This window comes from Oncorhynchus gorbuscha, linkage group LG04 (genome assembly GCF_021184085.1).
Source record: "Oncorhynchus gorbuscha isolate QuinsamMale2020 ecotype Even-year linkage group LG04, OgorEven_v1.0, whole genome shotgun sequence".
NCBI classification, from domain to species: domain Eukaryota; kingdom Metazoa; phylum Chordata; class Actinopteri; order Salmoniformes; family Salmonidae; genus Oncorhynchus; species Oncorhynchus gorbuscha.
In genome coordinates this window covers 31,049,059-31,074,810 of record NC_060176.1, presented here as the reverse complement: position 1 = coordinate 31,074,810, position 25,752 = coordinate 31,049,059, and the positions used below count along the sequence as shown (strand labels likewise).

At 44.2% G+C, this 25,752-nt stretch overlaps 1 protein-coding gene across 1 annotated transcript in view; it reads left to right on the top strand.

Moving 5' to 3' along the window:
- Positions 1-25,752, top strand: part of LOC124032968 (protein kinase C-binding protein NELL1-like) — a 434,369-nt gene that overhangs the window by 11,196 nt on the left and 397,421 nt on the right. Inside the window, exons 3-4 of the mRNA XM_046344912.1 lie at positions 10,783-10,933; positions 25,196-25,366. Of these exons, the coding sequence (XP_046200868.1) occupies positions 10,783-10,933; positions 25,196-25,366 (322 nt within the window). The remainder of the gene's footprint in view (positions 1-10,782; positions 10,934-25,195; positions 25,367-25,752) is intronic.

Sequence of the window (25,752 nt, the reverse complement as noted above, 5' to 3'; positions counted from 1 at the left end):
GCAGCTCAGGCGGGCAGACTGGAGGGCAGACTGGAGACTCTGGCAGCTCAGGACGGGAGGGCAGACTGGAGACTCTGGCAGCTCAGGACGGGCAGACTGGAGACTCTGGCAGCTCAGGACGGGCAGACTGGAGACTCTGGCAGCTCAGGGCAGACTGGAGACTCTGGCAGCTCAGGGCAGACTGGAGACTCTGGCAGCTCAGGGCAGACTGGAGACTCTGGCAGCTCAGGGCAGACTGGAGACTCTGGCAGCTCAGGGCAGACTGGAGACTCTGGCAGCTCAGGGCAGACTGGAGACTCTGGCAGCTCAGGGCAGACTGGAGACTCTGGCAGCTCAGGGCAGACTGGAGACTCTGGCAGCTCAGGGCAGACTGGAGACTCTGGCAGCTCAGGGCAGACTGGAGACTCTGGCAGCTCAGGGCAGACTGGAGACTCTGGCAGCTCAGGGCAGACTGGAGACTCTGGCAGCTCAGGACAGACTGGAGACTCTGGCAGCTCAGGACAGACTGGAGACTCTGGCAGCTCAGGACAGACTGGAAACTCTGGCAGCTCAGGACAGGCGGGAGCACCTGTAGGGAGGAGACGGAGAGACAGCCTGGTGTGGGGGGCTGCCACCGGAGGGCTGGTGCGTGGAGGTGGCACCGGATAGACCGGACCGTGAAGGCGCACTGGAGGTCTCGAGCACCGAGCTTGCACAGCCCTACCTGGCTGAATTGCTCCCCATAGGCAGGCCAGTGAGGCGAGGTCGAATAGCCCGCACTGGGCTGTGCTGGCGAACCGGGGACACCATGCGTAGGGCTGGTGCCATGTACCCCCGCCAGAGGAGACGCACTGGAGACCAGATGCGCTGAGCCGGCTCCACGTGGCTTGATGCCCAACCTAGCCCGGCCGATACGAGGCACTGCGCTGTAATGCACCGGGCTATGCCTGCGCACCGGGGACACCATGCGCCTCACGGCATAACACGGTGCCTGCCCGGTCCCTCTCTCACCACAGTAAGCACGGGGAGTTGGCGCAGGTCTCCTACCGGACTTCTCCACACTCCCCGTGTTCCCCCTCAATACATTTTTGGGGCTGCCTCTCGGGCTTCCAGCCACGCTGCCGTGCTGCCTCCTCATACCGCTGCCTCTCAGCTTTCGCTGTCTCCAGCTCTGCCTTGGGGCGGCGATATTCCCCAGCCTGTGCCCAGGGTCCCTTGCCGTCCAGAATCTCCTCCCATGACCAGGAGTCCTGAGATCGCTGCTGCTGCCCGTTACCATGCTGCTTGGTCCTTTGGTGGTGGGTGTTTCTGTAACGATATTCGCCTTCCTCTGACTAGGAGTATGAAGGATCGGACCAATATGCAGTGTGGTACGTGTCCATGTTGATAATTTATTAACATTGAACATCAAAAACGAAATAACAAGGAGAATGAACGAAAACGATCAGGGCAGACTGGTGTCTCTGGTGAACACACAGAGACAGAAAACAAACACCCACGAAACACAAGTGGGAAAAGGCTACCTAAGTATGATTCTCAATCAGAGACAACTAACGACACCTGCCTCTGATTGAGAACCATACCAGGCCATACGCAAATACAACATAGAAAACGGAACGTAGACAACCCACCCAACTCACGCCCTGACCATACTAAAAACAAAGACATAATAAAAGAACTGAGGTCAGAACGTGACAAGGCCAAATGCATCTTTGTTTTGAACAATGATTTAAATTAGATTTTTTTGTGGCAATTTCAATAAGAGCAATGACATTATTCACCAAATCACAGTTCTGGTATAACCAATGTGTCCTTATATGGCATTCTTCCCGCACATTGACCCCTCCATGCGCAACAAGTAACAGTGGAAGTCAAGGTTGGAGTGGCAGAGGTTTTGACCCAAATCAAATCAAAGTTTGTCACGTGCGCAGTGAGATGCTTACTTAATGGCTCTAACCAATAGTGCAAAAAAGGTATTAGGTGAACAAATGGTAGGTAAAGAAATAAAACAACAGTAAAAAGACAGGCTATATACAGTAGCGAGGCTATAAAACTAGCGAGGCTACATAGACACTGGTTAATCAGGCTGATTGAGGTAGTTTGTACATGTAGATATGGTTAAAGTGACTATGCATATTTGATGAACAGAGAGTAGCAGTAGGGTAAAAATAGGGATTATAGGGGGGGGGGGGACACAATGCAAATAGTAGCCATTTGATTACCTATTCATGAGTCTTATGGCTTGGGGGTAAAACTGTTGAGAAGCCTTTGTCCTAGACTTGGTACTCCGGTACTGCTTGCTATGCGATAGTAAAAAGAACAATCTATGATTGGGGTGGCTGGGGTCTTTGACAATTTTTAGGGCCTTCCTCTGACACCGCCCAGTGTAGATGTCATGGATGGCAGGAAACTTAGCCCCAGTGATGTGCTGGGCCGTACGCACTACCCTCTGTAGTGCCTTGCGGTCAGAGGCCAAGCAATTTCCGTACCAGGCAGTGATGCAACCAGTTGCTCTTGATGTTGCAGTTTACAGTTGCTCTTGATGTTGCAACTGTAAAACCTTTTGAGGATCTTAGGACCCATGTCAAATCTTTTTAGTGTCCTGAGGGGAAATAGGCTTTGTCGTGCCCTCTTCACAACTGTCTTGGTGTGTTTGGACCATTCTAGTTTGTTGGTGATGTGGACACTAAGGAACTTGAAGCTCTCAACCTACTCCACTACAGCCCCGTCGATGAGAATGGGGTGGTGCTCGGTCCTCCTTTTCCTGTAGTCCACAATCATCTCCTTAGTCTTGGTTACGTTGAGGTATATATCGGTTGTTATTCTGGCATCATAGAGATTGCATCATCTGTGGATCTGTTTGGGCGGTATGCAAATTAGAGTGGGTCTAGAGTTTCTGTGATAATGGTGTTGATGTGAGCCATAAACAACTTTTCAAAGTACTTCATGGTTACGGACGTGAGTGCTACTGGTGTGTTGTCATTTAGACATGTTACCTTTCTGTTCTTGGGCACAGGAACTATGGTCGTCTGCTTGAAACATGTTGGTATTACAGACTCAATCAGGGACATGTTGAAAATGTCAGTGAAGACACCTGCCTGTTGGTCAGCACATGCCCGGAGCACACATCCTGGTAATCTGTCTGGCCCCACAGCCTTGTGAATGTTGACCTATTTAAACGTCTTAATAATGTCATCTACGGAGAGCGTGATCACACAGTCGTCCGGAACAGCTGATGCTCTCATGCATTCCTCAGATTTGCTTGCCTCGAAGCGAGCATAGAAGCGATTTAGCTCGTCTGGTAGGCTCGTGTCACTAGGCACCTCGTGGCTGTGCTTCCCTTTGCAGTCTGTAATAGTTTGCAAGCCCTGCCACATAAGACGAGTGTCAGAGCCAGTGTAGTGAGATTCATTCTTAGCCCTATATTGACGCTTTGCCCATTTGATGGTCCGTTGCAGGGCATAGCAGGATTTCTTGTAAGCTTACGGGTTAGAGTCCCGCCCCTTGAAAGCGGCAGCTCTACCCTTTAGCTCAGTGTGGATGTTGCCTGTAATCCATGGCTTCTGGTTGGGGTATGTACGTACAGTCACTGTGGGGACGACGTCCTCAATGCACTTATTGATAAAGCCAGTGAAAGATGTGGTCTACTGCTCAACGCCATCAGAAGAATCCCGGAACATATTCCAGTCTGTGCTTGCAAAACAGTCCTGTAGTTTAGCATCTGCTTCATCTGACCATTTTTTTTATAGACCGAGTCACTGGTGCTTCCTGCCTTAATTTTTGCTTGTAAGCAGAAATCAGGAGGATAGAGTTGTGGTCGGACTTATCAAACGGAGGGCAAGGGAGAGCTTTGTGCGCGTCTCTGTGTGTGAAGTACAGGGGATCTCAAATTATTTTCCCTCTGGTTGCACATTTAACATGTCGATGGAAATTTATGTTGAAAATAAGTTAAGTTGGGCGCCCGTACAACTGCTGCCATTTCCTCCGGCGCCATTTTAAGACAAAGGGCAGGGTGTAGATAATGGGGCCCAACATAGCTCTTTACACTCGTACCCGTATACAGGTTGAAAATGGCAGATTTGGACACTGATAAATGCCCAAACTGGACTGCAATGGCTGTACAGTTACATGCTAAATATGAGATCAGAGCTTAGGGTCTCCGCTTCACAGCTCTTTATGGGTTTTGACTGACAGACATTCTGAATTTGAACACTGTGGACAACAAGACGGTGCCCCTATCCATCCAGCTAATTGGGAAACCTTTGCAAATGTTTTGTTGTCTGACTGAGGTAAATGCTGTCAATTACAAGAACAATGTATTTTGAAAGATGAGACGTTGAGGATTATATTAAGTACCGCTTTGATGACATGCAAGTAAGCCAAACACCCTTGAGTCTAAATGTGGTCTTCACATTTCCGTATCATAAAACTCAAGTAGTGAACAGTGTCAACATCTATCATCACTATGTTTGATGTATAGTTGCAAGATGAAGTGATGTTATACTCTGGGTTGTCCTGAACAGAATTAGCCTAGGTTTGTTGTATTGTGAGTACAATTTGCTGCGGACCACACATCTGAATGCACTCATGACTCCATTCTATGCTCACCAAAATTCTGATCTGCTTCTGTGAATTGCCTTGTCAAAAACCTAACATTGTAAGATCACATTTTATATTTACCTAGACATGTTGGCAATAGAACAAGCTTTCAAATTATGCCTACCTGACCCAGATTGTGATTTCCAATGGACCATTTTGGGATTGCGTAAACAACAACAGTAATTGTGTAAAGGCGGGGAAGCAGGGCTGTGTTCTAAACAAAACAACTACAATAGTACTTGCTCTAGGCCCTCAATGGCACAGCTCGAAGAGCTCAAGAAAGCATCTTATCATTGAAGACTCTTCTTTGATACATAAAAGTGTATTGAAAGGTGTGTGGCTACTAGGAAACACTAACTAGGTCTCTCACTCAAACCCTTGAATATTTTTGCTGTCTTATGTTGCACATTGAACATTTTCCTTAGATATTCTTATCACGTTACTAAGTGTATCCAGTGTATTTTCAGATTGCATTATCATCAAATTCTGCAAAAAGAACACAAGATGTAAAATGCACATAAAATCAGTTTGGATTCAGTCTTGTGCCAGGTGAACTTTTGTGTCCTCGTCCTCATAATTTTCACAATCCAAACTGCTCCCTTTTAATTGCTACCATGGTTATGCATATGCTTTTCATATCTCTTCTGTAAGAAACATTTCAATTTAGCCCAATCCATATAGGCCAATTCCCACAAGTGTAATAGGTTAAGGGAGATGGGATTACAGTGTATTCAATCTGACACCGTCTCACTCTCCATTCCTCTCAGAGTTGGATTCCTTGTTTAGTTTACTTGTCTCACAGACATTCATTGACTAAAGGACCAGGGGCCGTATGTATAAAGCTGGCTTAGAATCCGTTTCCCCTGTCCATTTAATTGTATTCATCAAAGGCTAAACTGATCCTCTTCAGCACTCCTCTGAGACGGTTGATACATATGGCCTCAGATTAATGATACATTATTATCTGCTATGAAGTGAATCTGGCCAGCTGGATTGGTATGTGTTGGTGGGGACTCAGACAGTGGCCTAAAAAGAAGGGACTCCAGTCTCAGCCAGTTTCTCACTACATTGGCAGGATTCCTTCTCTTCTCCTTGACTCATCCTTCCATCAGGGCAACATAGCAGTAGACACGATGTAGGGGGACACACTGACCATATCCAAAATCTGTATTGCCTACCACTTACTAAAACTACATAGACCTATTATGTAGTAATCGTACTACATACCATTTACAAAGTAGCCTACTGTTTAGTAAAAACGAATACTGTAGACAACAAATATCAACACCCGTCATGAGAATGGATAATCATATGCACAATTGTGTTGATTCACGTCATTCATTCATTTAGGTACAGCGAGTCTCCTTATCTGATTATCAGATGATTTTTAGCTGTTGTCAAACACAAGTGACTCAGAAAATATGATTTTCTCCCTAAAAAGTGTGTAGTGAATTCTACTAGATACAAAGTTGAACATCCTGGCATTTAAAGCATACTCGATTTTCACATAGTTTAATACTATTTTTGCATACATTATTATATTCCTACTATTTAGAACACACATATTGGTATTCGGACACAGCCCCTATCTGTCTGAAATTACACCCTATTCCCTATATATAGTGCACTAATTTGACCAATGAGGAGGCTATTTAGCTCAACTGGGCAAAATACAAATGCATTAAAAAGAGTGCATTATAGAGAATAAGGTGTAATTTGATATTTGAACAAAGCGAACCACCACATTTAACCATGCGAACCACCACATTTAACCATGGCAAGGTGACTGGAAAAATGGTTGAATACAAACAGAGTACTTATTCCCTCCATAAGGCAATCAAACAGGCAAAACGTCAGTACAGAGACAAAGTGGAGTCGCAATTCAACGGCTCAAACTCAAGACATATGTGTCAGGGTCTACAGACAATCATGGATTACAAAGGGAAAACCAGCCACGTCGTGAACACCGAAGTCTTGCTCCCAGACAAGCTAAACACCTTCTTTGCCCGCTTTGGATAAGAGCGTCTGCTAAATGACTTAAATGTAAATGTAAATGCTTTGAAGAAAACATAGTTCCACCGACGTGGCCTGCTCCCAAAAACGGTGGGCTCTCGTTCTCCGTGCCCGACGTGAGTAAGACATTTAAATGTGTTAACCCTTGCACGGCTGATGGCCCAGACGGCATTCCTACCCGCGTCCTCAGAGCATGCGCAGACCATCTGGCTGGTGTGTTTACGGACATATTCAACCTTTCCCTATCCCAGTCTGCTGTCCCCACTTCAAGATGTCCACCATTGCTCCTGTACCCAAGAAAGCAAAGGTAACTGACCTAAATGACTATCTATCATGAATTTCTTTGAGAGGCTAGAGGGAGGAGGTGAGGGCCCTGGCGGAGTGGTGCGAGGAAAATAACCTCTCTGACAACGTCAACAAAACGAAGGAGCTGATGGAGGACTTTAGGAAACAGTAGAGAGAGCATGCCCTTATCCACATCGACGGGACAGTAGTGGAGAAGGTGAAAATCTTCAAGTTCCTCTGCGTCTCTTCAACCTCAGGAGGCTGAAGAAATTTGGCTTGGCCCCTAAGACCCTCACAAATGTTTACAGGTTCACAATTGAGAGCATCCTGTCAGGATATATCACCGCCTGGTCTGTCAACTGCAGTGCTTGCAACCGCATGGCTCTCCAGAGGATGGTGCGGTCTGACCAACGCGTCACCCTGCCTGCCCTCCAGAACACCTACAGCACCCGATGTCACAGGAATGGCAAAAAGCCGGCCGCCCAACAACCTGCCCGCTTGACCCTATCCCCTCCTCTCTTCTCCAGACCATTTCCGGAGACCTTCTCCCTTACCTCACCTCGCTCATCAACTCATCCCTGACCGCTGGCTACGTCCCTTCCGTCTTCAAGAGAGCGAGAGTTGCACCCCTTCTGAAAAAACCTACACTCGATCCCTCCGATGTCAACAACTACAGACCAGTATCCCTTCTTTCTTTTCTCTCCAAAACTCTTGAACCTGCCGTCCTTGGCCAGCTCTCCCGCTATCTCTCTCTGAATGACCTTCTTGATCCAAATCAGTCAGGTTTCAAGACTAGTCATTCAACTGAGACTGCTCTCCTCTGTATCACGGAGGCGCTCCGCACTGCTAAAGCTAACTCTCTCTCCTCTGCTCTCATCCTTCTAGACCTATCGGCTGCCTTCGATACTGTGAACCATCAGATCCTCCTCTCCACCCTCTCCGAGTTGGTCATCTCCGGTGCGGCCCACGCTTGGATTGCATCCTACCTGACAGGTCGCTCCTACCAGGTGGCGTGGCGAGAATCTGTCTCCTCACCACGCGCTCTCATCACTGGTGTCCCCCAGGGCTCTGTTCTAGGCCCTCTCCTATTCTCGCTATACACCAAGTCACTTGGCTCTGTCATAACCTCACATGGTCTCTCCTATCATTGCTATGCAGACGACACACAATTAATCTTCTCCTTTCCCCCTTCTGATGACCAGGTGGCGAATCGCATCTCTGCATGTCTGGCAGACATATCAGTGTGAATGACGGATCACCACCTCAAGCTGAACTTCGGCAAAACGGAGCTGCTCTTCCTCCCGGGGAAGGACTGCCCGTTCCATGATCTCGCCATCACGGTTGACAACTCCATTGTGTCCTCCTCCCAGAGCGCTAAGAACCTTGGCGTGATCCTGGACAACACCCTGTCGTTCTCAACTAACATCAAGGCGGTGGCCCGTTCCTGTAGGTTCATGCTCTACAACATCCGCAGAGTACGACCCTGCCTCACACAGGAAGCGGCGCAGGTCCTAATCCAGGCACTTGTCATCTCCCGTCTGGATTACTGCAACTCGCTGTAGGCTGGGCTCCCTGCCTGTGCCATTAAACCCCTACAACTCATCCAGAACGCCGCAGCCCGTCTGGTGTTCAACCTTCCCAAGTTCTCTCACGTCACCCCGCTCCTCCGCTCTCTCCACTGGCTTCCAGTTGAAGCTCGCATCCGCTACAAGACCATGGTGCTTGCCTACGGAGCTGTGAGGGGAACGGCACCTCAGTACCTCCAGGCTCTGATCAGGCCCTACACCCAAACAAGGGCACTGCGTTCATCCACCTCTGGCCTGCTCGCCTCCCTACCACTGAGGAAGTACAGTTCCCGCTCAGCCCAGTCAAAACTGTTCGCTGCTCTGGCCCCCCAATGGTGGAACAAACTCCCTCACGACGCCAGGACAGCGGAGTCAATCACCACCTTCCGGAGACACCTGAAACCCCACCTCTTTAATGAATACCTAGGATAGGATAAGTAATCCTTCTCACCCCCCCTTTAAGATTTAGATGCACTATTGTAAAGTGACTGTTCCACTGGATGTCATAAGGTGAATGCACCAATTTGTCAGTCGCTCTGGATAAGAGCGTCTGCTAAATGACTTAAATGTAATGTAAATGTAAGATAATCAAGAACATCAACCACCCAAGCCACCTGCCTGTTCACCCCGCCACCATCCAGAATGCGAGGTCAGTACATGTGCATCAAAGGTGGAACCGAGAGACTGAAAAACAACTTCTATCTCAAGGCCATCAGACTGTTAAATAGCCATCACTAGCCGGCTACCACCCGGTTATTTAACCCTGCACCTTAGAGGATGCTGGCCTATGTACATGGACTCACTGGTCACTTTAATAATGGATAATAATTGATTTGATTCGTAGTATACTATAGTAAATACTACAGCATACTACAGTCTGCAAAAACACTACAGTAAATGTAACTGTAGTATTTTTTAATGTGTGTCAGTCATACAGTGTCTGTGCCTGGTCCTGTGCCAGTTATAACGTGGAGGCTGAGTGGAGAGGGCACGGCGGACGTGGATCACATCGGCAGGACTCTGGCACCAACTGAGAGAGGTTTACAAGCCTGCCATGGGGGGCAGCCACTATCTGAACTTGTCCAGTTATACTGAACAAAAATATAAAACGCTAAATGCTACAATTTCAAATATTTTACTGAGTTACAGTTGATGTAAGGAAATCAGTCAGTTTAAGTAAATTCATTAGACCCTTGTCTATGGATTTCACATGACTGGGATTACATATATGCATATGTTGGTAACAGATACCTTAAAAAAAGGTACGGGCATGGATCAGAATATAATTCAATATCTGGTGTGACCAGCATTTACCCCATGCAGCACGACACATCTCCTTCGCATAGATTTGATCAGGCTGATGATTGTGGCCTGTGGAATGTTGTCTCCTCTTCATTGGCTGTGTGAAGTTGCTGGATATTGACGGGAACTGGAACACGATGTTGTACACGTCAATCCAGAGCATCCCAAATATGCTCAATGAGTGACATGTCTGGTGAGTTTGCAGGCCGTGGAAGAACTGGGACATTTTCAGCTTCCAGGAATTGTGTATGGATCCTTGCGATATGGGGCCATTCATTATCATGCTGAAAAATGAAGTGATGGTGGCAGATGAGTGGCTTTTTAATGTCCCCATCACAAGTTGCACCTGTGTAATGATCATGCTGTTTAATCAGCTTCTTCATATGCCACACCTGTCAGGTGGATGGATTATCTTGGCAAAGGAGAAATGCTCACTAACAGGGATGTAAACAAATTTGTGCAAAACATTTAAGAGAAATAAGCTTTGTGTGCGTATGGAACATTTCTGGGATCTTTTATTTTAGCCCATGAAACATGTGACCAACACTTTACAAACTCAAACTCATTTTGCAAGTACACCAGCAAAATCTCCATCTATGAGGCACATGAGACACGCGAAAACAGGTCATGGATGTGTTCATTAGGGCACATAGTAACAAAATGCTTCAAAGCGTAGTGCAATGGAACACCAAATCGAGTGTTTCTACACTGAACAAAACTATAAACGCAATGAATAATGCATACGATGCTATGCCTTTCTTTGTCATTAGAGAAGGTATTCATTGAAAAAGAGATATTGGTGAAAGTCAGCAGTGTTTCAGGCCGTGCCTCAGACAAAGTGTGTCCCAAATGGCCCTATGCGCCCTGGTCAAACGTAGTGCACAACATTGGGAACAGGTTGCCATTTGGGACGCAGACACTTTGTCTTCTTTTTCCCTGCTAGCTGATGCCTGAACCTTAACAGGCAGACAGGATGTCGACTGTGAAAGCGGCAAACATGCCGTTCCCTGATTGCTGTTCTTTCTCTTTCATCCCCCAGATGTGGGGAGAGCAGTCCACGCGCCCGCCCACATCACAGAGAAGGTGGTGGAGCTCTTCAGGAGTAAAAGTGAATTTACCTTCCTGGCTTCCATCCAGCAGAAGACCTCCACGTCAGGAGTCATCTTCTCCATCCATGAATCTGAACACAGGTAATGCATCTTTAATCCTTTTATTACTGCCTTTTCAGCAGCTACTATCTCTATCTGCCACCACTATCGTCAACTGACTTTCCCAGCTGTGACTCTGAATGGCCCCTGTTGGAATTGAACCCACAGATTACTTCTTGTTGCATTCATTGAGCATTTGCAAGATGAATTTGATCAGCCCGTTGAATATATCAATGTCAGATTACTCTGCTTTTGTGAGTGATGGAAGGAAAGGAGTGTGAGATGTGTAACTTTCTGACTGCATGCTTTTCTGCTTGCATGAATTGGAAAGAAAAAATGAGTTGCTCTCTCTTGAACTGGTGAATGACAGAAGGAAAATCATACTTGAAGGAGGAACATTGATATTGTTGATAATCCAGCATTTGTACAAAGTGCACACTGACACGTTGCTTTAACGTTAATTCCCCCTCCAGCCATTTCAAATAACTTCAGTCACAAATGTATATTATCTCTGTATTTTGTGTGTATGTGTGTCTGTTTGTGAGTTGTGCCCTTATTACAGTCAACACACATATACATATATTGGGACAATGACAAATGTGTTGTTATTTTTGGCCCTGTACTCCAGAACTGTGGATTTGAAATGATACAATGAATGAGAAAGTTACAGAGGCATAAAAATAATACCCCCCAAAAATGCTAACCTCCCCTCATATTGTAATGGTGAGAGGTTAGCATGTCTTTATAATATTTGATTCATTCAGGATTATCCATAATCATGGTAGCATCCACATTAATGTGGAAGTGTTTAGAAACATATATTCTTATTTACAATAAAAGTGTCTCGGCCTCCCGGGTGGTGCAGTGGTCTAAGGCTGTGCCACCAGAGACTCTGGGTTCAAGCCCAGGCTCTGCCACAGCCGGCCGCAACCGGGAGGCTCATGGGGCAACGCATAATAGGCACAGCGTTGTCCGGGTCAGGGAGGGTTTGGCCGGCAGGGCCGGCAGGGATATCCTTGTCTCATCGTGCACTAGCGACTCCTGTGGCGGGCTGGGCGCAGTGCACGCTGACCAGGTCGCTAGGTGTACGGTGTTTCCTCTGACACATTGGTGCGGCTGGCTTCCGGGTTGGATGTGCGTTGTGTCAAGAAGCAGTGCGGCTTGGTTGGGTTGTGTTTCGGGGGACGCATGGCTCTCGACCTTCGCCTCTCCTGAGTCCGTACGGGAGTTGCAGCGATGAGACAAGACAGTAACTACTACCAATTGGATACCACGAAAAAGGGGTAAAAAAGTGTCTCCAAAATGACACAATACATTATTTACCATTCATTTCTATTGGACACAAATAGAAAACAACCTCAAATTAAAGCTGACAGTCTGCACTTTAACCTCAAAGTCATTATATCTTTAAAATCCAAAGTGCTGGAGTACAGAGCCAAAACAACAACAAAAAATGGAGCTCACTGTTTTTTATCTTGAGAAGAATATATTGGAATGTAACACAGTAACATAGAAAGGATATTTTTCACAAACTATTGCTGAGTGTGCATGTGTGAAACACCCTTTGGCAGCAATTACAACTGTCTGTCTTTTTGGGTAAGTCTCTAAGAGAGAGGTGGGCAAACTTTTTGACTCGCGGGCCACAATGGGTTCTAAAATTTGACAGAGGGGCCGGGCCAGGAGCATTTGGAGGGAGTGTTTGGGCCGGATATACTAAAGCATTAAATGTAGTGTGTGCAAACCTCATAGCACAGTAAGAACACTACAACCCAATTTATTAACTGTCTTTCAAATGTGAAAAATAGCCCTTATCAGTTAATAAATTTGTCTCAAGGAATATGCAAGATATGGCATTTACATACTATTTCGCAGATACTGGGAGGAGGAAATGTAAATAGATTAAAATAACATACGCACTGTGATTTATAGATTGTCCTGACCGCGCGCTCTACAAACTCGCCACGGACGCCCTCGCCTTCACGCGCAAACAGTACACGTGTATCGTTGCCAAGCACACAGACATAGGCTGTATTAAATATCCTACCTGCAGCTGAAAATTTACATTTAAATTAAGAGCGATGTGCAGTGTGTTAATTAAGCTACTGTACCGCTGCTGTGCGTAAATGCCCATTGCTCTTAATTAAAAGACGCACTTCCAAACTTTCCATATGCATTTTTTCATAACACGGTGAAAAAAGTTCTGTTGACTCTGTAAATTAGCTGCCAACCTCTGAGCAGTAGCCGCCCATTCTTGTGTTGACTGCTTGCTAGCATAGTTTGCATGTTCGTGGCAAAGTGACGGCTGATATTGTACTCTTTGAAAACCGCAACAGCTTCTTGGCATATCAGACATACAGCCGTTGATCGGACTTCAGTGAAGAAGTATTTTGTTGTCCACTCCTTATTAAACACTCGGCATTCGCTGTCCACTTTCCTTCTCTTTGGTCCGCTCATATTCACAGAATGGCTTAATGGTGACGTGAAACGAAGTGAAAATTAAAGTGAAATAAAGAGAAATACGCGCCACTCCAACAACGGTCAATGTGTTTTGAGTGCGCCATCTATTGGGGAAACGTGGGCATTGCAGGGAAAGGGGAAAAAAGGAGGTTTTTACTATAATTTGGACAAGTTCGGCGGGCCGGATTAAAAAGCCTAACGGGCCGTATGTGGCCCGTGGGCCGTAGTTTGCCCATGTCTGCTCTAAGAGCTTTGCACACCTGGATTGGGCAATATGTGCCCTTTATTATTTTCAAAATTATTCAAGCTCTGCAAAGTTGTTGTTCATTGCTATACAGACATTTTTAAGACTTGCCATATATTTTATAGCAGATTTAAGTCAGAACTGTAACTCAGACAATCAAGAACACTCACTGTCTTCTTAGTGAATAACTCAGTGTAGATTTGTTTTTATGTTTTAGGTTATTGTCCTGCTGAAAGGTGAATTTCTCTCCTAATGTCTTGTCGAAAGGCTTTCCCCTAGGATTTCTCCATTCCATTTAGTTTTATCCTCACTCTAAAAAATGCTGGGTTACGGGCATCCCGAGTGGTGCAGTGATCTAAGGCACTGCATCGCACTGCTAGCTGTATCACTAGAGATTCTGGGTTTGAGTTCCAGCTCTGTTGCAGCCAGGCATGACTGGGTAAACCATGGGGTGGTGCACAATTGGCTCAGCGTAATCCGGGCTAGGGGAGGGTTTGGCTAGCAGGGATGTCCTTGTCCCATCGCACACTAGTGACTCCTGTGGCCGGCTAGGTGCAGCGCACGCTGACACGGTCGCCAGGTGTAAGGTGTTTCCTCTGACACATTGGTGCGGCTTGCTTCCGTGTTAAGTGGTAGTTGTGTCAAGAAGCAGTGCGGCTTGGCTGGGTTGTGTTTCGGAGGATGCACGGCTCTCAACCTTCGCCTCTCCCGAGTCCGTATGGGACAAATACTGGTGGACAAGGAGGCCGACAAGCAAAGGGTGGAGAGGACCCTCTCCTCAGGGAACTCAAAGGTGGCATGGCAAGGGATTAAATCCATGGCTAGTACCCCCCACATAGGCAGGGGAATAACCAGTGCTGACCTTGGGAGACTAACATGGCTAATGAGCTGAATGTTTTCTTCTCAAGATTTGAATCTGACAACTTTGTGTCAGAGGTAAAACAAGTGGAAGCATCATTGCAAAAGTTTGAGAGGGTTATTGTTAAACCTCTTACAGCTTCCCCCTACTTTGTGCAATTTCCGCCTGAAGACATACCCAAATCTAACAGCCTGTAGCTCAGACACAGAACCAAGGATATGCCTATTCTTGGTACTATTTGAAAGACAACACTGAAGTTTGTGTACATGTGAATTGAATTTAGGAGAATACAACACAATAGATCTGGTTTAGATAAAACTATTTAAAAAACACAAGTTTTATTTTTGTAAAAAACAAACATTTAGATAGGATGATGGGGACAATTTCAGTGAACAATATAAGAGGGCAACAGTACTTGTGCAAAGTTTCAGAATGCTAACTTCCAAAATGAGTGTGCTACATGACATTTATCATGAAGTCACCCAGGTGTCCCACACAAGTAGCCCAAATGTACCCAAGTGGCCAAATTGGCGAAGGTATACATTTTGAAACAAATTACTATATACAAAATACCAAAATGGTATTCTAACACACTCCTCCCCCCAAAAATGGGAAAAAGTGGAAAAAAATATTGATAAAAATTATATGAAGAAAAAAAAACATATAATATATATATATATATATATATATATATATATATATATATATATACATTTACAAAATAACATGGGTAACTATTTAAACACTTTCAATATTTGGAAGACCCTCAGTCCTCTATCAAATCAAATCTATTTATATAGCCCCAAACTAAAACCCCAAACAGCAAGCATTGCAGGTGTAGAAGCACGGTGGCTAGGAAAAACTCCCTAGAAATACAAAAACCTAGGAAGAAACCTAGAGAGGAACCAGGCTATGAGGGGTGGCCAGTCCTCTTCTGGCTGTGCCGGGTGGAGATCACAGTGGTTGTAGAGGGTGCTACAGGACAGCACCTCAAGAGTAAAAATTAACCGTTTAGGGTTCCATAGCCGCAGGCAGAACAGTTGAAACTGGAACAGCGGCAAGGCCAGGTGGACTGGGGACAGCAAGGAGTAATCATGCCAGGTAGTCCTGACGCATGGTCCTAGGGCTCAGGTCCTCCGAGAGAGAGAAATAGAGAATTAGAGAGAGCATACTTAAATTCACACATGACACCAGATATTCGGAGTCAGTGTCACTGTGAAAGAAAATGTTCAGTTAGAATAGTTTCACATATGAGCCCTGTATCGACAGGTATAATAAACAGATATATATAGAGAGTACAGGGAACATAAGGTTGAATATATTATGACCTGCTAAGTCTACTGTCTCTTTTAATTTATGACATTTCAACTAGATCTACTGTCTCTATTATATTATGACAGACCAGCTAGAGCTACTGTCTTTATTATATTACAACAGACCAGCTGTATCTACTGTCTCCATTTCACTTTGGCCATTGATGTGGTCCTGCCCTCTCCTCAACAGCCTCAAATAGGCTATTTCATGTGGGTTGTGGTGGGGCGGCAGACACACGCATCTCACATTTCATGACATTACATGTTTATATATTGCTTCTAAAATTACAATTAAAATCACAAATAATATTTTATATTATTAATTTCAAACAAGGACATTAGCATGATAAGAACTTACCAGTCCAAAACGATGTCCACTCCCGTTCAAAAGATATTCATCCACAATCGCTAAAGGAATTGTCCTACAACAATCTATCTATCTCACCTTCCCAATCAATTTATTCAAAAATTGTGTGTACATCTGTATATCTAGACTTAGATTTAGCTTTCCCTGACTTAGTCGCCACAATGATTGATATATAAACAGCTGAATCTGCGCGTTTTACCAAACAATGCAGTGCATAATAGGTTTTTCTCCTTCCGGTATGAAACTTCAATAGCGAATGACTCACTTTACGCTGGATCTTAAAACATGGGTTGGTATTGCAACACATAAACATGGCATATTGCCGTTTACCTCAGCTCATTGGCTATCTACCCAGCTAGATTTCAAAACGATCAGTGGTCATTGGGTTAAAAGACAGTCAATCAACGAAACAGCGGGCAAATCATTGGTGCACAAATGTCATGACTTGTCGTCTTCAAATCGGTTTCTTTCAGTCAATACGTCCCGCGAAATGGCCCATCACGTTTGATTGTGTTACAAGCAAACCAGTTGATTGCAGTGAAACCAAACATGACTGGAAAAGTCACGTTCTGTGTGGGTTATTTACCTGGAATGTGTCGTCAAAAATGGAATGAGACAGAATTCACGACACAAGCGGTTCACAAAATGTTTCGTGTAAGGCTATATAAACGGATTTTATCAAACAAAATATCATTCATTGTGAAACAATGCGCATTGGAATTGCAAACAGACGAAGATCGTCAAAGGTAAACAATTTATTTTAATGCAGTTTGTGATTATGTTACGCCTGTGCTGGTTAAAATTGTTGTTTTTTATGGGGCTCTATGCTCAGATAATCACATCGTATTCTTTCGCAGTAAATCCTTTTTTTAAATCTGACAACTCAGTTGGATTAGCAATATTCTATACATGTGAAACACTTGTATTTTCATGAATGTTTAATATGACTATTTGTGTAGCGATCACCGTATGTTGTGGAATTTCAGCCCGTTAGCGGGTTCCGTGCGCAGAGAGGTTAAGAAAGTCCATCATTACATTATTAAGACATGAAGGTCAGTCAATACAGACAATTTCAAGAACTTTGAAAGTTTCTTCAAGTGCAGTTGCTGAAACCATCAAGTGCTATGATGAAACTGGCTCTCATGAGGACCGCCACAGGAAAGGAACACCACAGTTACCTCTGCTGCAGAGGATACATTAGAGTTAACTGCACCTCAGATTGTTGTCCAAATAAATGCTTCACAGAGTTCAAGTAACAGACTGCAGATCTGCAAAGGAACCACTACTGAAGGACACCAATAAGAAGAAGATACTTGCTTGGGCCAAGAAACACTAGCAACGGACATTTGACCAGTGGAAATCTGTCCTTTGGTCTGATGAGTCCAAATTTGAGATTTTTGGTTCTAACTGCCATGTCTTTGTGAGACGCATAGTAGGTGAACGGATGATCTCTGCATGTGTGGTTCCCACCGTGAAACATTGAGGAGGAGGTGTGATGGTGTGGGGATGCTTTTCCGGTGACACTGTCTGTAATTTATTTAGAATTCAAGGCCACTTAACTAGCTTGGATACCACAGCATTCTGCAGCAATACGCCATCCCATCTGGTTTGGGCTTAGTGGGACTATCATTGTTTTTCAACAGGACAATGACCCAAAACATACCTCCAGGCTGGGTAAGGGCTATTTGACCAAGAAGGAGAGTGATGGAGTGCTGCATCAGACTGTTTGGGGTATATACAGTATATATATATATATATATATATATATATATATATATATATATATATATATATATATATAAACATCTATTGTATCTTTATTTTGAATTACTGGCCCATATTCAGACAATCCCGCTGATTGAATCAGAAACCCTGTCTTTGATGTCTGTAAATACAGAATAATAACACTCCCCAGTAATGCTAGTTCATTTGCTCTGACTTAATTGTTTAAGGGTAACACGATTTCTCGCACAGGAGGGAGCAATGGTTGCTATGGAAACAGTTGAAGAGGTTTTGGTGATGATTTTGAAGTTTATCTCCTCCATCTCCTCTTAGGAGCATACATTTAATGGTATATAATGTATGGGCTTTTAAGATTAACATGTAGTGAAATTAAATACAAATTAGCACCTCACAGTAAAGGCTATAGTTATATACTGTTGAAAAAGGTTATTCACAAGAAACGTCCTACACTGTATGTTGGCTATTGTGTTTAAATAAATATACTCATTTTGTGCAATGTATCTCCCAACGGGTACAATCTTTTAAAATAATGTCATTGTGACATATTTTATACTCTCTCTTGGACAGACTACCTAACATAACTGGTATCGTAATGTTATCGTACGGCCTACATGAAGAATGAGGACGGAATGATTGGATCCAGACATTGAAACAGATTTCAGCAATATTCAGAAATATGAATTTATAAGATTGATTCAATATTTTGAACTTAAAATAAAATGTATTGATTTGTTCACGTTTCTCACAAGATATGAAAATAATGCATTGGTGATTCATATTTCCTGCAACTTTCTAAAGAAGCAACGACATGGGATGCCCCTTTCTGTGGGTTGCGCACATTGTCTATCACTGTAGCCAGTTAGCGATGATGATGATAACGGTGTGATAATAGTTCTACCAATATGTTTTACGGCCTCTGCATTATAATACACCATGACTGATCCTATATCTCTCAGCCTCTCTAGCCTCTCTCTATACCTGGCATCCACCAAATGCTGCACTTTGTCCCCCCCCACACAATTACAGCACTTAACCTTCACATTACTTCCACATTCACCGTAATCATGTGCACCTCCACACTTGGCACATATTTTCTTTCCTTTACACTGAGCAGCTACGTCCATTATTTGGCATTTAAAACAATGCAGTGCATATGGGACTAATTCTCTAACATTGAAACTAAGGAATCCTATCTGTGCTTTTCCCGGCAAGACTTTCTCAAACCTCATCATCACTGATAAGCTTTCACTTCTTTGACCCTCTTTCCTACTGATCAACCTTTTGGCCTCAATCATTCTGCCTCCCTTCACATTTTCTTTGATATCATCCTTGGAGATAGATATTGGGACCCCAGTGATGACTCCCCTCAATCTACCATAAGCACCAGGGACATGGCTTTTCATCTTCTTCCCTTTAAGCTTTTCCATTTTCAGAATCTTCTCTTGCTGAGCCTGGCTACCACACAATATTAACAATATACCATTTCCAATGAACCGAGCTCATTTCACTTCACCTACCTCTTTCTTTACAGCATTATTTAGTCGGATAGGATGTAAGTGAGGCCCTGTGGTCTCATCAAACACTATCACCACTTTCCACTCCAACACATCATTACTCTTGCTTCCTACCTTGGCCCTCTTTATGCTTTCTTTACTAGATGCTCTACTGCTTTCTGCATCATGATCTCTCTTCTTCCTATGTCTTTCCACTACCAACCATTCCGGTCAATCTGGTCATTGGGCAGTTGATTAAACATAATTAATTTTCTGCCGCTATCGTTCAAACAAAACGCATCTAAAAAGTTGGATTAGTTGTCGAAAGTCAGTTGGAATCGGCTTTTTGGCTGATAATCATGACGTACATTCCATGCGACAATATGTTAATGCAAAAAATATAAAATATAAACGTTTAGAAAGTGTTTTCAGGTTCAAAAAAGTTTGGACACGCATTCATTCAAGGGTTTTTCCATATTTTTGGTACTGTATTTTAGATTCTTTAAAGTAGCCACCCTTTGCCTTGATGACAGCTTTGAACACTCTTGGCATTCTCTCAACCAGCTTCACCTGGAATGCTTTACCAACAGTCTTGAAGGAGTTCTCACATATGCTGAGCACTTGTTGGCTGTTTTTCCTTCACTCTGCGGTCCAACTCATCCCAAACCCTCTCAATTGGGTTGAGGTCAAGTGATTGCGGAGGCCAGATCATCTGATGCAGCACTCCATCACTCTCCTTCTTGGTCAAATAGCCCCTACATAGCCTGGAGGTGTGTTGGGTGATTGTCTTATTGAAAAACAAATGATAGTCCCACTAAGCGCAAACCAGATGGATTGGCGTATCGCTGCAGAATGCTGTGGTAGCCATGCTGGTTATTAAGAGTGCCTTGAATTATAAATAAATCACTGACAGTGTCACCAGCAAAGCACCATCACACCTCCTCCTCCATGCTTCACGGTGGGATTACCACATGCAGAGATCATCCGTTCACCTACTCTGCTTCTCACAATGACATGGCAGTTGGAACCAAAAATCTCAAATTCGGACTCATCAGACCAAAGGACAGATTTCCACTGGTCTAATATCCGTTGGTCGTGTTTCTTGGTCCAAGCAAGTCTCTTCTTCTTATTGGTGTCCTTTAGTGGGGGGTTCTTTGCAGAAATTTGACCATGAAGGCCTGATTCATGCAGTCTCCTCTGAACAGTTAATGTTGAGATGTGTCTGTTACTTGAACTCGGTGAAGCATTTATTTGGGCTGCAAACGGAGGTGCAGTTAACTCTAACTAACTTATCCTCTGCAGCAGAGGTAACTCTGGGTCTTCCTTTCCTGTGCCAGTCCACATGAAAGACAGTTTCGTCATAGCACTTGATGGTTTTTGCCACTGCACTTGAAGAAACTTTAAAAGTTCTTTACATTTTCTGGATTGACTGACCTTTGTCTTACCAAATTGGGCTATCTTCTGTATGCCACCCCTACCTTGTCACTACACAACTGAAAGGGTCAAATGCATTAAGAAGGAAAGAAATTCAACAAATGAACTTTTAACAAGGCACACCTGTTAATTGAAATGCATTTCTGGTAACTAACTCAAGATGCTGGTTGAGAGAATGCCAAGAGTGTGCAAAGCTGCGGAAGTTTTGCTAATGTCTGTGTTGCAACCAGATAACCAAAAGATGATATCTTTCCCAAGATGTCTTGATAGCAAAAAATGCATCGATACCTGGTTGTAATGTAATGGACCAGTTGGTTGTAATCTGGTTGTATGACATCTTGTCAGACAGAAAACCAGTTTAGGGAATGAAGGATACCTAGTCAGTGGTACAACTGAATGCATTCAACTGAAATGTGTCTTCCACATTTAACCCAACCCATCTGAATAAGAGAGGTACAGAGGGCTGCCATAATCAGCATCCACGTCTTCGGCGCCCCGGGAACAGTGGGTTAACTGTCTCGCTCAGGGGCAGGATGACAGATTTTTACCTTGTCAGTTTGGGATTCAATCCAGCAACCTTTCGGTTACTGGCACAATGCTCTAACCTCTAGACCACCTGCCACCCCTTTTACTAGGCATAATTAAGACATCACATGCCAAATGTTACCCGTTGGCCTTGTGAATGAATGAACCTGAATTAGGCAGGTTCTGGTCCTGATTAATCCCTTCATGAATAGATGCCTGCCACAAATGAAAATGCAGGCAGATTTGAATGCATGTGAATGGTTGTTGTATTGCCCAGCAATGAGGTTGGTGATCTCTTAGAGGTGGCAGTTGCCTGGGTACAGAGTACATGTGTTGATTTAATGGTGGCTCTTAAACATTGAAGTCTGTCTGTTTCTCTGGAACAGCTCCTGAACATTAAAGTGGGAACAGGATCATCACATGACTTCGGAAGTGTCCAGTCACACGGTTTACGTCCCAAATGGCACCCTCTTTCCTATTTAGTGCACTTCCTGTGGGCCCTGGTCAAAAGTAGTGTGTTATATAGGGAATAGGGTTCCATTTAGGATGCAGACACACGCTCTGAGGGTTTACAACTTAATTAATTCACGTCATATTTGAGTTAATCTCCCTTCGTTTGATCAACAGCCCATTGAATCCATGGCCATATACATTATTATTCTGTGTGTCGCATGCCAGTACTGTTTGGGATAGCTATCACGAGCTGCTCTCAGTTTTTCTGCAAACTGAGAATTGGGAGAGGGATAGATCCAGCTTCCCAGAATGGAGCCTCACTTGGCATTCTACGTAGCGAGTTGGTTGTATCCTCACTGGGCATAAATATGGATGGGGCCTGGCTGGGCTGATGTGTGTGTGCGAGTTGGAACCCTGTGTGTGTATGTGTGCGTGTCTGTGTACATATGTGCATTTGCGTGTGTGGTGGACTCTGGAGATTAGAAACAGGAAAATGGTGGTTGTTTCAAGGGGCCAGTGTGCTGAAGTTTTTGAGAAAACAGAAATGTCACGGCTGGCTGGCTACGGTTCCCTGGGTGCTGGCTGTGGCCTCCTGGCTCTTAATTTAGCGCGGCTGATCAGAGCCGGAGTGCAGGGGGTAAGGAGATGATTGGGCCTGGGTCATTACGCCCCATTGAAGGTTTATGGTGCCGCTCCTCCCTGTGTGTGCAATGCTGGACAGGTTTAGAGACAGACGGCTTTAGAGATCACACTCCCACACTCCTCCTCTCATTCTCCTCTGGGTGCTGATTCTCTCTTCTGCTTTGCCTTTGCACCACTCCTGCTGTCCTTTTAAATGTTTTTCTTCAAATTTTCTTGTTCTTCAGACAGACAGCAGACTCTTCTTGTCAGTTCTCTTCAGACCATTTGTTTTCTTTGGTTCTGTTCTCTTTGGTTCTCTTCTCTCCTGTTTTTTTTCTCTACTTTCCTCTTCTCCTGTCAGCCGAACCTTGAATGTCTTTTTAGATTATTATTTTGCCATACGCATTATTATCTGGCTTGTTTTCCTCTTGATGTTTGTATTAAATACTTTTTTCACTTGTTTTAAATCAGTCATTATGATAACAAACAGCTCCAAGTTGCCCATTACCCTATTGCCTTCACAAAAATATTGCATACAGTTGAATGTACACTACAGGTCAAAAGAACATCTAGAACATCTACTCATTCAAGTATTTTCTTTATTTTGACTATATTATACATTGTAGAATAATAGTGAAGACATCAAAACTATGAAATAACATATGGAATCATGTAGTAACCAAAGAAGTGTTAAACAATTCAAAATATATTTTATATTTGAGATTATTCAAATAGCTACCCTTTGCCTTGATGACAGCTTTGCACACACACTCTTGGCATTCTCTCAACCAGCTTCATCTGGAATGCTTTTCCAACAGTCTTGAAGGAGTTCCCACATATGCTGAGCACTTGTTGGCTGCATTTCCTTCACTCTGGGGTCCGACTCATCCCAAACCATTTCAATTGGGTTGAGGTCGGGGATTGTGGAGGCCAGGTCATCTGATGCAGCACTCCATCACTCTCCTTCTTGGTAAAATACCATTTACACAGCCTGGAGGTGTGCTGGATCATTGTCCTGTTTAAAAACAAATGAAAGTCCCACTTAGCTCAAACCAGATGGGATCGCGTATCGCTGCAGAATGCTTTGGTGGCCATGCTGGTTAAGTGTGCCTTGAATTCTAAATAAATTAGACGGTGTCACCAGAAAAGCACACCCTAACCACAACACCACCTCCTCCATCCTTTACGGTGGGAAATACACATGCGGAGATCATCTGTTCACCCACACCGCGTCTCACAAAGACACGGCGGTTGGTACCAATAATCTCCCATTTGGATTCCAGACCAAAGGACAGATTTCCACCAGTCTAATGTCCATTGCTTGTGTTTCTTGGCCCAAGCAAGTCTCTTCTTATTATTGGTGTCCTTCTATTAGTGGTTTCTTTGCAGATATTCAACCATGATGGGCTGATTCAGACATTCTCCTCTGAACAGTTGATGTTGAGATGTGTTACTTGAACTCTGTGAAGCATTTATTTGGACTGCAATTTCTGAGGCTGGTAATTCTTATGAACTCTGCAGCAGAGGTAACTCTGGGTCTTCCTTTCCTGTGGCGGTCCTCGTGAGAGCCAGTTTCATAATAGTGCTTGATGGTTTTAGCGACTGCACTTGCAAAAACTTCCAAAGTTCTTGAAATGTTCCATATTGACTGACCTTCATGTCTTGAAGTAATGATGGACTGTCATTTATCTTTGCTTATTTGAGCTGTTCTAGCCATAATATGGACTTGGTCTTCTACCAAATAGGGTTACCTTCTGTATACCCCCCCTACCTTGTCACAACCAAACTAATTGGCTGAAACACATTAAGAAGGAAAGAAAATCCATAAATGAACTTTTAAGAAGGTACTTGAATGCATTCCAGGTGACTACCTCATGAAGCTGGTTGAGAGAATGCCAAGAGTGTGCAAAGCTGTCATCAAGGCAAAGGGTGACTATTTGAAGAATCTCATTGTCACGAATCCCGCTTCGTGAGTCTGTGTTTGCCTGTGTTTCTGTCCTGGAGTGTGTTTCCGGTGTCCTGGAACGCACCCTGTCTGGTTGCCGGGCGAATTAGCTTGTTGGGAGATCATGTTCACCCGCACCTGTATCCCATCAGTAATCTGCACATCTGTCCTGATCATCACCTCTCCCCTTCAAAAGCTCTGACCTGACATCCATTCCCTGCCGGATCGTTAGCCATGAACAGTATGTTGTGCCCACAAACCAGCCTCCAGTTTATAGAGTTTGTTTTATTGTTTTGTACGTCTTGCTTGCCTTTAACTTACCACCGTTTGTTTTGTCTACAGCCATTCACCCGGAACCCATACCCCATCCCTGTTTGCTCGTCGCCAGTGTGTTGTTATCCATTGGATCTGCCTATCCACTCCCATCAACCCACCTCCGCTGCCCGCTCATCCACCCGGAACTATCTACCTCCACGTTCTCATTGATTAATAAATATTCACCATCTTTATACTCACCTTGTCCTGGTCTGCTTCTGGGTCCAATTCTGGTAAACCCTGACACTTGTATATAAAATATATTTCGATTTGTTTAACGCTTTTTTGGTTACTCCTCATTCCATATGTGTTATTTCATAGTCAACGTACACAATAAAGAAAAACCCTTTAATGAGAAGGTGTTTTAAAACTTTTGACGGGTAGGGTATGCATGTTAAATATTAACACACCAGATTCCCTCATTGCATAACCTCGTGACCCCAAGCTAAATCCTTCTCCATATTTCTCAGGGGCTGTAAGCGCTTCAGTGATCTCTGAACTCTGCCTGTAACCTTCGCCCTCTCCTCCGTTGCAGTTACTTTGAGCTGGAGAGCAGTGGTCTGAGGGAGGAGATCCGCTACCACTACCGCTACAAAGGCAAGCCTCGCTCAGAGTCCTTCCCCTACCGACTAGCCGATGGCCAGTGGCACAAGATAGCCCTTTCCATCAGCGCTACACACCTATTGCTGCATGTCGACTGCAACAGGTAAAATACACACACAGGCGTAAACACATGTATGCGTATGCATGCACACACACCTATTGGTTAACATACAATCTAGCCATCTCCATTAGTGCTACAAGTACACTCCATACTACCGACAAGTACAAGCAGTAATACAGACTGAAAGTCAGGTAATGGAAGCATCAGCCTGAACCAGCTTGAACCTTATATGACTGGCATCACTCATGTCACCTTTAGCCTAAAATGGCGTCTTTGCTGGCAGGATGTTACCAGATGTGAAACCCCTGATACTGCTGTGAACTAACACTGTAGAAACTCACAGGTGGATGCACAAACACCTACACACGTACACTAATGCACTTGTGCACATGCAGTAGGTCACGCACACACGCACACATATGTATACA